Source organism: Rhincodon typus, chromosome 14, assembly GCF_021869965.1.
Source record: "Rhincodon typus isolate 14 chromosome 14, sRhiTyp1.1, whole genome shotgun sequence".
Classification (NCBI taxonomy): Eukaryota; Metazoa; Chordata; class Chondrichthyes; order Orectolobiformes; family Rhincodontidae; genus Rhincodon; species Rhincodon typus.
In genome coordinates this window covers 18,560,604-18,574,116 of record NC_063345.1, presented here as the reverse complement: position 1 = coordinate 18,574,116, position 13,513 = coordinate 18,560,604, and the positions used below count along the sequence as shown (strand labels likewise).

The window sequence follows — 13,513 nt, the reverse complement described above, 5'->3', positions numbered from 1 at the left end:
CTACTATCTCTGAAATAAAGGAATATAAGCGTTTAGTGCAAGGCAGCAGCACATCAAGAGACAGGTCTTGTGAATGAGCTGAGACCATAGTTTCCCCAGAGCCAAACAAAACCAGTAAAGTCTGTCTGGTGTGCGCACAGACTGTGGGATAACAAAGAATGACCAGATTACTTATTAAACATGTTCCACAAAATTAATTTCAGATAGTTATGGGAAGAGTTAAGACTTGTTTATATAAAGAGACAAAAATGATTGTGTACAAATCTTTATTACAGGAATTATAACCAGCAAACAAAGACACATCATTGAACAGTTGGTTTGAAGAGAAGCAGCACTTTCAATTAAATTTCATCTTACTGCTGCACAATACCACCAGATCTGCCAAGCATCTCTGGCACTTTTTGTTATTATTTCAACTGATTTACACATCGAAATGTTCCATCAATAACTTCCTTTCACTCAACCAAAATGGAATTAGTAAGAGATAACATCCTTTTTCACAAAAGGCAAAATACTGCAAATGCTCAAAATCTATCATCTGTAGAGAAAACCGATAACACTTCAAACATGGACTCTTCTTCAGAACTGAAAAGTGTTAGAAAATAGGTACTTTTTGATACTTTTGACAAAGGCACAGGAGTAAGGTGACCATAATATAGAGGCCCAAAGCAAAAAAAGTTGCTAATAGTGGAGAAATAAGAAAAAAAGTATAAAAATAATGCAAATTCACAAAGTCTCGTGTTAATATCTTAATGAAGGATAGCACAACTAACAATGCACCACTGGAGTGCCAGCTTACATTTAGGCCCAAGTCTCGAGTGGGACTTGAACACTTAGCTTTCTGACTCAGGAGAGGAGTATCCTCCTCATTAATCCAAGCCTGACACCAAATCTACTGCAAGGACTCCATGATCCAGGACCCTTCACACCATGATTTACATCTTTTGTGCAATATGTTTCACCTCTGCCTGTCAATAATATAAAAAAGAATCTATTTTCCATCACCTTTCAGTTCTGAAGGAGAGTCATACCAGAATCAAAAGGTTAACTGTTTCTCTCCACAGATGTTGCCAGACATGACTTTCTCCAACGTTGTGTTTATTTCAACATTATTGGTTTCCACAACAACGTTAAAACAAACAATATACTGCAGTAAATATTTCTAGATGCGAAATCAACATGAAATGTTAATGCTGCACGGAATCTTTATATCCTTAGAAAGCAAAGAACAAAATGAGACAGGTCCTTCAAATTCTACCACGAGATTCAGCAAAAAAAAAAGACAAAGACAAAGACAATCAACCATTGCATTAAACAGTGTGTTTAATGTCCTCAACAAGATGAAAATAATGGGTTATTAAAGTAACTGCCATACTCAGATTAATCCTTTTTCTGTCCCAGCTTGCTAAAGGAGCCAAAGAGGATCCCAGCCCAAAATGAAGATAGTCAAGTCAATCAACAATAACTGTACTCAATTGAATGTTAACTAACAATAAAGGACAAGAACACTGCTTCATCTGCTTAGAATTCCGCTAGTCTCAAGTCATTCATTTATAGAATCCATCAAAATAATATTTTCCTCAACTGTGTGTAGCAATATTAACAAGCAACAGGTTTATCGCTGATCCATAAAACAAACAGTGACATCTCAAAATGGAGGCGGGAGGAGTGGGGGAGGATGTATACAAAGCAAATTGTGTGAAGTTCTGAGCAGCAAATTTAGTGTGGAAAGTATAACATAGGCTGTGGAAAAATGATTCAAATAATTTTAATTGGAATGTTCATCATTCAATGACAATCCTTAGAAATTTTCAGTCACTAATTATAACATTTTAAAACACGTCCTATGACTGAGATTTGTTAGCATTACCAATCACACTTCTGTCTTCATATTTTCACATCTCTAGTTTTCCATTGACATCTTTCGCACCTAAACCTAAACCATCTGTTTACAGTGACTACTGCTGCCTTCTTTGAATGTTCTCGATCAATGAGTAGTTTTGACCCTGCACTGAAAGTATGAAAGAGAAGTTATTCTGTGATCAATGACAGGTCACTTGATGGTACAAATCCTGCTTCATATTGGCAGGGTTGTTAAGATCAAAGTATATTATATCAGTGAGACCATGGGAAAGAGACCTTCATTCACAGACAAGTCTATGTACTTCGTGAGTTGCAGGCAACAACATGCATTGTGCACATACTTGGAGAGATAGTATGCAGTACACAACCAATACAAGCACTCAGAATCCAGCTTCCCCACCTTGATCATATTCCACGTTTTGAGGCAAATACCAGATTTTAGGCTGGCATCATAAATCAAATGTTCATTTTCAACCCTCTATTATTCTCCTCAGCTGTAAGCCAAGACCACCTTTAGCCATTTGCAAGGGTGTCTTTTCTTCCTTGTTTTCAATGTAAATGCTTGCTCCATTTTCCACCAGAAGCTTGGCTTCTTCAGCCCGCTCTTCATCACATGCCAAGTGCCTGCAAAGAAGAGTTTCAAAGATTAAAGATCAATGTCACATTAAATCCAAATACGGTGAGGAAGATCAGCCACTTCATGCAGCTCATGTTCAGACATTCTGTTTAAACAAACAAGTACAAGCATCTGTTGTCTGATATCATTTAGCCATAGAACTTATTTATCTTTACTATTTTACAAATAAGCCATCTTCATTGCATTAAACAGCAACACTCAGGTTTTATCAGAGCTGTGAAGATATTCAGGGCAAAGATATCACTGCTCCACCTGAGATTAGCTACTCAGCACAGACCACAGGCTGAACCAGATCTTGTATAATGCAGCAACATATTCACAAACAGGATATTGGAGCTGATCAAAATAACAAAAAAACAAGAGCCTGAAGTTGCCAAAAATAGTAATGGAGTATTCATGGTGCATGCCATCAAGATGTAGCAGGAATTACATGACCACATGGCATAAGTGATTTACTTTGACCCAGTCATTATACATGGACTTTTGTATTGCTCCAAGGAGACTCTGGCCCAAACTGTTGCTCACCAGATGACCACAGCTCCATTCCCACACCCAATTTGAGAAAATTGTGAAAGCAAATTTGCTAGTGTTCAGGTTTCTACTTCTTCAACTGAACAATAATGACAATGGAGACCTGACAGCATTGTGAATTAGTTATTCAAGATGGACTCTTGAATTTAGTAGTTATTTGATGTACACAAAAAAGAACTACCTGAAAGAGTACTCAAGTCCATTCTTATAAATCAATTTCAAAGCTCAATGAAATATTGAGACCAAAAATTACCCAAATAAATGCTGGTTTTGTTTATAATCATATGTTTTATCATTGACAATCTTACACGCATTAAAAATCAATTAGCAATAATACAGACATCTGGTGAACATGAAAAAAATTTATTCCTAGTAAAAGAATACAACAGGTGCAATTAGAAACTGAAGTTAACAGCATTACCGTTTGTATTTGTCAATCTTGGAAGATCTTTGACATTTCTCAGAGATTATGATTAAATAGTATTAATAATTGGAAAGGTGAAAAGCTTTCATCACTTGTAGGCATACCAATATTCACAAAGCTTCAAACTCACTTTCCTCACTTTCAGACATTTTCTAGTTAAAATTTTAGCCTTGTTAAGCAAGTGGGTGTAATGCCATCGATGTCACATTTTATCTGCAAATAGCTGCATGGTGGTCATTTCAATTCAATTTTTGTAAAAAAAAAATTGAACTCGTGTCACATAAAACATTTACAGTGCAAATGACTGAAACGCCCCTTAAAATATTTGGAGCTGATGTGTGAAGGGGGTAAACTTTAGATATTCCTAAATAACAGCTTCACTCAATGACCATCTGCAAAAGCAGTTACAATCTTCGATCTTTACTGTACATTAACTGTACAGCTTAACGCAGAGTGCATTTTAGTCAATTCTTCAAAAAACTGCGATGAATGTGCCACAGAAGGACTGTGCCTAGCTCGTGGCAAGTCACCCACATTACTGTTGCAGTTAGTTCCAGACTACTATATGAATACTCTATGACTACTCTATAAATAAAGAACTTGAATTGAAACTTGCAACACTGTTAAACCACTTTCTGTTCACTATTCGTTCGAATGGAGTTTCTCAGTTGAATTTTATCTCACTATGTAGAATTATCATGATGATAGTGTTATAAGTGCAACAATCGTTTCCATCTATAGCAGGAAACTTGTGGAATTTATTTACAGGCAATTTCACAAAAATAATAGCTGAAAATTGTTGACGTTTCTTGTTTCCTTCCCTCAAACAAAAAATGGCATTGTTTTAAGTGTCATCTTATGTTAAAATGCCATCTAAAACATTAACTGAAGCACCAATCATGCAGAACTACAATTTCGATAGCATCATGAACACTGAACTTTACAAGAAAATTGTGTTTTAAGATGTACCTTAACCCAAAATGGAACAGATTTTATTATTAAAAAAGGGGACTGGGGAGAGAGAAGATGAATTCCTGCTAAAAAAAAAAATCCTCAGTTCAGAGAAACGCCCTGGTGATGTGGTTACAATGGAGAGAGGAACTCCCAACAAAAACTCACTGAGGTATCAAACAGCAGTTATACCACCATTCACAATATCTCTCAAAACAAAGAGCTTCTGTTGAGACACAGGTAGGAGACAAATTGGAATTCTCCCAGAAACAGCTTCTTGCTATTATGTAGGAAATAATGGAGAATAGAAGTAAAGTTCCCTATTGGGAAAGCAACTTTACCAAAGTTAACTAAACCATTTAAAGGGGTCAGATACTGGAATTCTGGATTGTCGAAATTGTTCACAGCCAAGGACCAGGAGATGGAGGGTGGTCATCAAGGTGTACCTTGCTGGTGATAACCTTATTACACAGAATACACTTGGGAAATTTAGCTCAAGGAATCATCTGCAAAAACATTTGTCTGTAACTTACCTGAATGTAGAGCTGCAAAGTAAACCTCTTATTCATTATGATTGACAGATCCCTCACCCAACCCATTCTTCCTTCTCCCTTTATCCCACTCATCTATTTTCCCTGACCAGCTCAGCAATTTCTGGACCCAATCCAAAGTCCTTAACCCATATAATTCAAGCCTTCTAGGAGTCCAGCAGTGCCAGATGTTACATGTAGAGACATATTTAACTTGAAATTTCTTTGTTTCCCTTTACCACACCTGCTGAGTATTTCTAACACTTTTGAGTTTATTTCAGATTTCTATCATTTGCAATATTTTGTTTTTATTGCTACGTATTCACTGTTTGTTTCTGATGCCACATCGTTCTCAAAAATAACAAGGCTAAATGGCCATTACCAGAGGAACCTCACCATTCTGGCGCAAGAGATCACAGTTCTCTCAAAAACGCCACTATCCACCAACCCAGGTTACGATTGTCATAGCAAGTTGTGGTTCGAGACTATGGGGTGCTGGAATTTTTCTCTGCTATACCACGTGTTTGATATTAGAATGAAAGCACAGATTTATAGCAGAAAGTCCCAAAGAATTTGAGTAAATTAACCATTTTGAAATATAATCTTTGCAGTTATGTGATCAAAAGCAGTACACAAATTTTCATTTCATTTCTATACAGCAAAGTTGTATAAATAACCGGTTAGTTTGCTTTCATGATGTTAATTCAAAGTTTGAATATTAGCTAATATGAAGATTACTTCTTGGTCTGCTTTATTAGTGCTAGTGGATCATTTGTCCATTTGTTAATGGGATGTGGGCAATGCCGGCAAGAAGAGCATTTTCTGCCTATTCCCATTTGCTCTTGAAAAGGTGGTGACGAGTTGTCTCCTTGAACCACTGTAGTCCATGTGGTTTAGGAACAACCATGGTGATACTAAGGAGAAAGTTCCAGACTTTTGACTCCGAATGAAGGAATGGCACTGTAATTTCATTCAGGGTGACATCACGAGGAGAGGAATTTTTAGGTGGTGGTATTTGCAAATTTGTGTTACTCTTGTTCTTTCAGGTAGTAGAAGCCATAAGCTTTTACTTGGACAAGTTCCATCAACACAAGAAATTCAACACCTTCTAGGACAAAGCAGCCTGCTTCACTGGCATACCAAGCCCAACCTTAAAAATTCATTCTCTTCATCACTGACGCCTGGTGGCAGCATTGTGCACTATCTAGAAGATTACTGCAGTAACTCACCAAGACTCCTCCAACAGTAACTTCCAAACCAGAAACGTCTATCCTTAAAGGCCAAAAGCAGCAAATTCCTCTCAAGTCACATATTATCCTTACTTGGAAATATATTGCTGTTCCTTCATTGTCATTGGCTCGAAGTCCTGAACCTCTCTTCTTTACAGCACTTTGGGTGTTCTTATACCTCAAGGACTGCAGTAATTGAGCAGTACAACATTATTTAAGGCTTGGATAGAGTAACCACAGAAGGCCTGGTTTTCTCAGAGAGGTCAATTTGCAGGGGCACAGATTTAAGGTGATTGTTAGAAGGGCGAGAGTGGACACAAGGAAAAATGTTTTCACCTAGAAAATGGTAGGTGTCTCAAATTCACCATTTGTGGTTGAAGCGGAAACCCTCAATTCATTTGAAAGGAACCTGGATCTGTCCCTGAAGTGCTGTGACCTGTAAGGGTACAGACCAGGTGCTGAAAAGTTGGGTTGCAATCAGCAGCTAAAAATTTATTTATAGCATCATATCTGTGCTGGATAACGGCCAGTTCCTGTGCCATAACCTTTATACAGTACTATTTGAGAGAAATGTTTTCAGAAACAATGAGACAAATGACGGGGGATCTAAATGAAACTTTCAGAATACTGAATGGCCTGGACAGAGTGGATGTTGGGAAGATGCTTCCATTGGTAGGAAAGACTAGGACTTGAGGGCCCAGACTTCGAGTAAGGGAAGACCTTTTAGAACGGAGATAAGGAGAAACTTCTTCAGCCAGAGAGTGGTGAATCTGTGGAATTCACTGCCACAGAAGGCTGTGGAGGCCAAGTCATTAAGTACATTTAAGATGGAGACAGATACGTTCTTGATTATCAAGGGCACAAAGGGTTACAGGGAGAAAGCGGAGAATGGGGTTGAGGAACTTATCAGCCATGATTGAATGGTGGAGAAGACTCGATGGGCCAAATGGCCTAATTTTTGCTCCTATGTCTTATGATCTTATGGTCATATATGCGTTGTTTCATTGTACAGGGGACTGAGCAGCCCTGCCAGCTTTCCGTAAAAGAAAAGGTCGAAGGCAAAATCAACTGGACAATTTGTTGGTCTAGAAGAAGCAAGACCGGGTTTAACAATGGTATGACGCCATCCGATGTCACTACTGCATAAATCAGATCCCAGAGAAAAACCTGGCTTAATAGATCACATTTTGATTTGTTTTGATTTTAGCACAATAACCTCACTGAAACTTAAGCACGCAATACTGCAGATTTTGCTTGACAATAAAATAGAAGTTAATTCGCAAAAGAATTAAAAGTTAAATAAAATAAAATAAACCAAACCTTCTGCATATAGCACAAATTCAGACATTTTTAAACACACAGTAAAGCATACTCCCACTAATCCCAAAACAATCTTTCACCAATTGAAAAGCAATACAGCTTTTCTATAGCACCCAAAATATATCTCAGTACAGTTCCCAAAAATATCATGAAACACTTGAGTGCCTGTAGCTAACACCTCAATAGGTTTAAGTCACTTGTGGCTTCAACATTTTCTCTGGAACTGCAGACGACTTCAACTTTTACACTGGAACTGTAGGTAGATTCCGCCTGGAGCTATCATATACCTGAAAGTAAATGTATTCAGCATTAAGAAACCTCTTCAGGTTTTTATCCCAACGTTTGTGGTCTTGGTCATCAGTCTTAGATGACGTAGTTCACTGTATATCTTTCCCTTATTGGGAGCACTGATCTACACGGCCATCCAATTCCAAAATTTCACAAGATTACTCAAAACACAAAGTAAAGCGGAAACCAAAAGTCTCCCTCTCTAGGTAATGCGCTTTACACCTAAAAAAATACAAATTCCACAAGTATAGGAGTTGGGAGGCCATGTTGTAGCTGTACAGAACATTGGTTAGGCCACTACTGGAATAGTGTTCAGTTCCAGCCTCCCTGATATAGGAAGGATGTTGCGAAACTTGAAAGGGTTCAGAACAGATTTGAAAGATGTTGTCAATGTTGGAGGGTTTGAACTGTAGGGAGAGGCTGAATAGGCTGGGGTTATTTCCTTGGAATGTGGGAGGCCGAGGGGTGACCTTATAGAAGTTTATAAAATCATGAGGGGCATGGATAGGGTAAATAGTCAACATCTTTTCCCTGTGGTTGGTTAGTCCAAAACTAGAGGGCTTTGGTTTAAGGTGAGAGGTGAAAGATTTTAAATGGGACCTAAGGAGCAACTTTTTCACAGAGGGTGGAACGTGCATGGAATGAGCTGCCAGAGGAAGTGGTGGAGGCTGGTAAAATAACATTTAAAAGGCATCTGGATGGGTATATGAATAGGCGGGGTTTAGAGGGATATGGGCCAAATGCTGGCAAATGGGACTAGATTAATTTAGGATATCTAGTCGGCATGGACAAGTTGGACCGAAAGGTCTGTTTCCTGTGCTCTACAGCTCCATGACTCTTAAGTATTATTTCTCATGAGCTATTAGAAACCTAGGTATGATAGACATCCAAAGTGTAAAATTACACTAATTGAATATATTTAGCATTGATCATGATAAATATGATAAAATATCTAATAAGGATACAAGGACTCCATCATAGAAGGCATTGATATTATTCAAAGTTGGAAATGGGGAGGAAATGGCCTAATGGTATTGTCGCTGGGATGTTAGTGCAGATATTAAAAGGCAATGTTCTGGGGACCCTGGTCTGAATCCCACCACAGCAGGCGATGAAATTTGAATTCAATAAAAATCTGAATTAAGAGTCCAATGCCAATTGTCGGGAAAAATCATCTGGCTCACCAACGTACTTTGGACAACAAAACTGCCATGCATACCTGGTCTGGCCTACACACAATTCCAGATCCACAGCAATGTGATTGACTGTTAACCGCCCGCTGGGCAATTAGAAAATAAATACTTGCCTAGCCAGCAATTCATCCGTTGAATGAATAAAAAAAGTTTCCATAAACAAGAAAAATCAGATACTTAGGTAAACAGAGGTTTAGGTTATTCTGAGTTTCATTACTATTTAATTAGAAATGTGGGAGATCAAAATTGGTTTCAAACTTGTAGCCTGAGGCAGAAGCAACATGCAATTTCAAAGTATTACAAGTGTAAGTGACAGCGTGCATGCTGACAGTTTAAAGGCCTGTGCACCTAGCCAAGCAGTTTTAAATATGATTCATGGATTTTCCAGTGTTACTCGGTTAATTACATGGGTCAGAGGGTGGACAAAGATGTAAGATATTCCAACAGTTGGGGAAAATGGTCTTTTGCTAATATAGGTCCTAGAACCATTGTAATGTGTTTTTAAATTGGATCCTGGAAATTTGATTTTCCATGACTTAAGTTCCCAGAACAACATAAAATTAAAGCAATAGAACCATGCCACATCTTAAGTGACTACATCGTCACACTCAAAAACTGAACACTTTACAACATCTTATGCAAAACACCTGCTAAAACAAAGTCGGAAACTTGTGATCTTTGTCAATAATTTTAAGTAATTGTTATTGAATCATTAGTGATGTACATATAGTTGGAGAGGCCAAAACTTGTTTGATTAACTCTTGATTTTCATTTTGTTAATACCCCTATCCTACATGAACTATGGCTCTTAAAAAGTGATGTACTTACAATGGTGTGTTTCCCTCTAAATCTTGGAGATTTGTAGAGGCATTATGCTTCAGCAAGAGCTGTACAAGGCGGAAGTTTCCTTTTGCTGAAGCTCTATGCAAGGGAGTGGAGTGGATATTATCTGTAACGTTGGGGTCTGCTCCATTCTCTAACAACATGCAAGCAATCTACAGTAGATAGTGAGAATAGAAATAGGTTTTAAGAAACAGTTTGTTTTAATATAATAATAAAAACAACATTCAGCAGTTGTGACATTAAGTACTGGAGTACTTTTGAGGAACAGAAAAGCAACAGCAGAAATTATCAGCATCACTAGAAACTGGCTGGTAAAATACTTGTCTCGCATTCAATTAAAGGGGATCCTGGAAAACTTCTACAAGGATGAACAAATCAAATAATAGCAAAAAGAAAATATAGTCAGCCCTTAAACTAAAAAGTAATGCAACCAGCAAATTACTGGTCTATTGTCACCATTTTGATTATTAAAATAAACAAACAATGTTTAGATACTTAGAAATTCACTCTACCTGCACCACCTACTCAATGGAGCAAACAACTACAACTCTGCAGACACTATTTTACATCGGAAAGTGAAATTGATTTGGGAGGGTAATTGCCATCCACTTCACTATCTCATCCATAATCAAATTTGTTTAGGATTTTTATTTTAAAATATCAACAATTTCAAATAATTATGGACAAAAATTGGGGCACCAAAAACCATGACAATAGCAAGCGCATGTATATACAAGATAGTTCAAATACATATCAAATGTATCTTTTCTAATCAGCTTCATCCAATCTCTACTGTATTGAACTAGCTGTAGACACAATTTGAGTAAATTCCAAGACACATGACTGATGAAAGCTATACCATCATTATAAATATTCCTTCAGAGTCAAACATTTACGTCTTCTGACAAGTCACAAGTTATGGTGCTATTTCCAGGTGGTGAGCAGGAATGCAATCTTAAAGTGTTGAGCATTACAGCCCAGATCTCAACAAAGAACTGATTTGGTCAGAAGTCACATGACATGAGGTTATAGTCCAACAGGTTTATTTGAAATCACAAGCTTTTGGAGCGCTACTCCTTAGGTGAAGTGTAGTGAGGCACATAGGCACAGAACTTATAGCAGAGAGATCAAAAAAGCACATGAATGGTGGAAGTGGAGTGTCGGCAGATTGAATAATAAGTCTCCGCAGGTGATCAAAAGTGTCAAACGGTGTGAGGAAAGTGTCAACAGCCTGATAATAAGTGAAGGGATGACGTACAATCCAGTTAATTGAGGCAGAGAGATAACAATTCAGCGGTCAAGGACCTGCAGCCTCCGATCTTTGGGTAAGCATCCTCCAAGGTGACCTTTAAGATACACAACACAGAATTGCCAAGCAGAAACTGATACCAGGTTCTGTACACAAGACAGCCTCAACCGTGATCTTGGGTTCACGTCGTGCTACATGTAGCTCTACCACACTGTTTGGTGTCTGTAAAATATTCCTTACATTGACACCATCACCTTGATAACTTGTTATGATCACTCTACCTTAAAATTAGTTTGTACAGTTTTGGATTACTTAGGTAAGATCCTCGGCATGCGACTCTTATACCTATCACGTTATTCCAGCCATTTGGTTTGTCTCCAGCACCACCTTATTTTTAATTTTTTGTAATTATCTTTGCCTCAATTAATTGGATTATCGTCTTCTGTCAACAGCTGAACAACAAGTAAAGAGATGACCTATAATCCAATTAATTGAGGCTGAAGTGTTATCTCTCTGCCTCAATTAACTGGATTATAGGTCATCTCTTCACTTGCTATTCAGCTGTTGACACTTTACTCACCTACGAACACTCCACTCTCACCATTCATATGATTTTTTGATCTCTCTGCTATAAATTCTGTGCCTATGTGTCTTACTACACTTCACTTGATGAAGTGGCAGCGCTCTGAAAGCTCGAGATTGGGACTATAACCTGGTGTCATGTGACTTCTGACCTTGTCCACTCCAGTCCAACACCATCACCTCCACATTAGAACTAACTTAACAGATCAAAAGTTCTCGTGGTTCTTCTTCACGGGGAGGTACTGAATTCCAGCGCTAATGAATTGGTGAACTGAAGGTGGAAATTATGCTGAATACCATGAATGCAGATTTGATTAGATGATCATTAAGTCACACTGCTAAATTTAGTGAAGAAGTCAGAAGTAGATAGTTAGGACCAGATTATGAATAAAACAATGATAATTTAATAAGCCTTTAGATCTCTGAACAGACACTCCAGGGTTAGTTTTAGATTAATAAACTTATCTTCATATTGCAGTTGGGTATGAGGGGGGCAGGACAAACATTTAAATGTAAAGAAATATTTAGAACCAAGTATAATTAAGCCTTAAGTAAAGGAAGAGTCAGACCTGGAAATGCTAAAATTCATGGCAGCTCATTATGTTTGCATTTTTCATGTAAAAATTGTAGAATACAAATACAATTAAATGGGCTGTGTGGTCACAGTGTCAATCAACATATTATAGTCACGATGATCTGAACAAGATTAAATTATACCAGCTCAGCTGATAAAATTATCTACCGCTGCTGCTACTTGTAGCTACTGCTGCCAAGAGATCTGATGTCATGGCAAGCCATGTTCATCCAAAAAGAGGTGCAAGTCTGAGGATTGGGAGAATTTTATATTTCAGTAAAAAAAGAACCAAGAAATTTATAAAGAGAAAAAAAAATAAAGTGAATGCAAGCTTGACAGAAATGTAAAAGTGGATTGTAGATGTTTCTATATATATGTACAAAAGAAAAATGGCAAAAGAACTTAGGCCCACTACAGACAGACAGGAGAATTTAAAATGAGAAGAGGAAGAAATGGCAAAGTAATTTATATCTGCCTTCACAGAGTAAGATAAATAAGTTTCTCTGAAATACCCTGTGGTTGAGATCCAACAGTCAAGTGACAGTGAGATACAAAGAAATTATTAATAGTGAAAAGGTAATATTAGAGAAATTAATGGGATTGAAAGTTGACAAATCCCCAAAGCAATGATTCAACACCCTAGGGTGACAAAGATATGGCTACAGAAAGAGGATTCATTTCAAAATTCTATTAATTTTGCAAACAGTGTTTGAAAATTTGTAAATGCAATCCAACTGTTTAAGAAAGGGATAAGTGGGGGAAGAGAAATCGGGGAATCATAGACTATTCAGCCTGATATCAATAGCAGGGACAATACCAGGATGCATTGCTGATGTGATTACTGGACATTTAGAAAATAATTGTCTGACTGGCAAAGTCAGCTTGGATTTGTGATGGGGAAACCAAGTTTGACCAACTTGTTAACATTTTGAGAAGATGCTACTTGCACAGTTGATAAGGGGCGAACCAGTGGATGTGATATATTTGGATTTTCAAAAAGTTTGGAGAATTCCCACACTGGTTACTATACAAAATTAAACTGAATGAGACTGGCAGTAATATACTACATTGATTCAGGATTGGTTAATGAGGGAGGTATAAATGGATCATCTGCAGGTTGGCAAGCTTTGAAAAGTGAGATCACATGAAGATCAGTGCTAAGTCCCAGTTGTTCACAATCTACATCAAATATTTGAACGTAGGGACCAACTATATATATTTCCAGTTTGAAAATGCAGATGTCACAAAAACCCGGTGGGAATGACAGTTGAGAGGAGACAACAAAAAGGTTTCAAAAGG

General features: G+C 37.6%; 1 protein-coding gene across 1 annotated transcript in view; it reads right to left on the bottom strand.

Annotated features, from left to right (window-relative positions):
• Positions 1-249: 249 nt before the first annotated feature.
• psmd10 (proteasome 26S subunit, non-ATPase 10) overlaps positions 250-13,513 on the bottom strand; it is a 30,342-nt gene continuing 17,078 nt past the window's right edge. Inside the window, exons 4-5 of the mRNA XM_048604941.1 lie at positions 9,795-9,961; positions 250-2,487 (exon numbers count right to left, since the gene is read on the bottom strand). Coding sequence (XP_048460898.1) covers positions 2,334-2,487; positions 9,795-9,961 — 321 coding nt within the window. The 3' untranslated portion in view covers positions 250-2,333. The remainder of the gene's footprint in view (positions 2,488-9,794; positions 9,962-13,513) is intronic.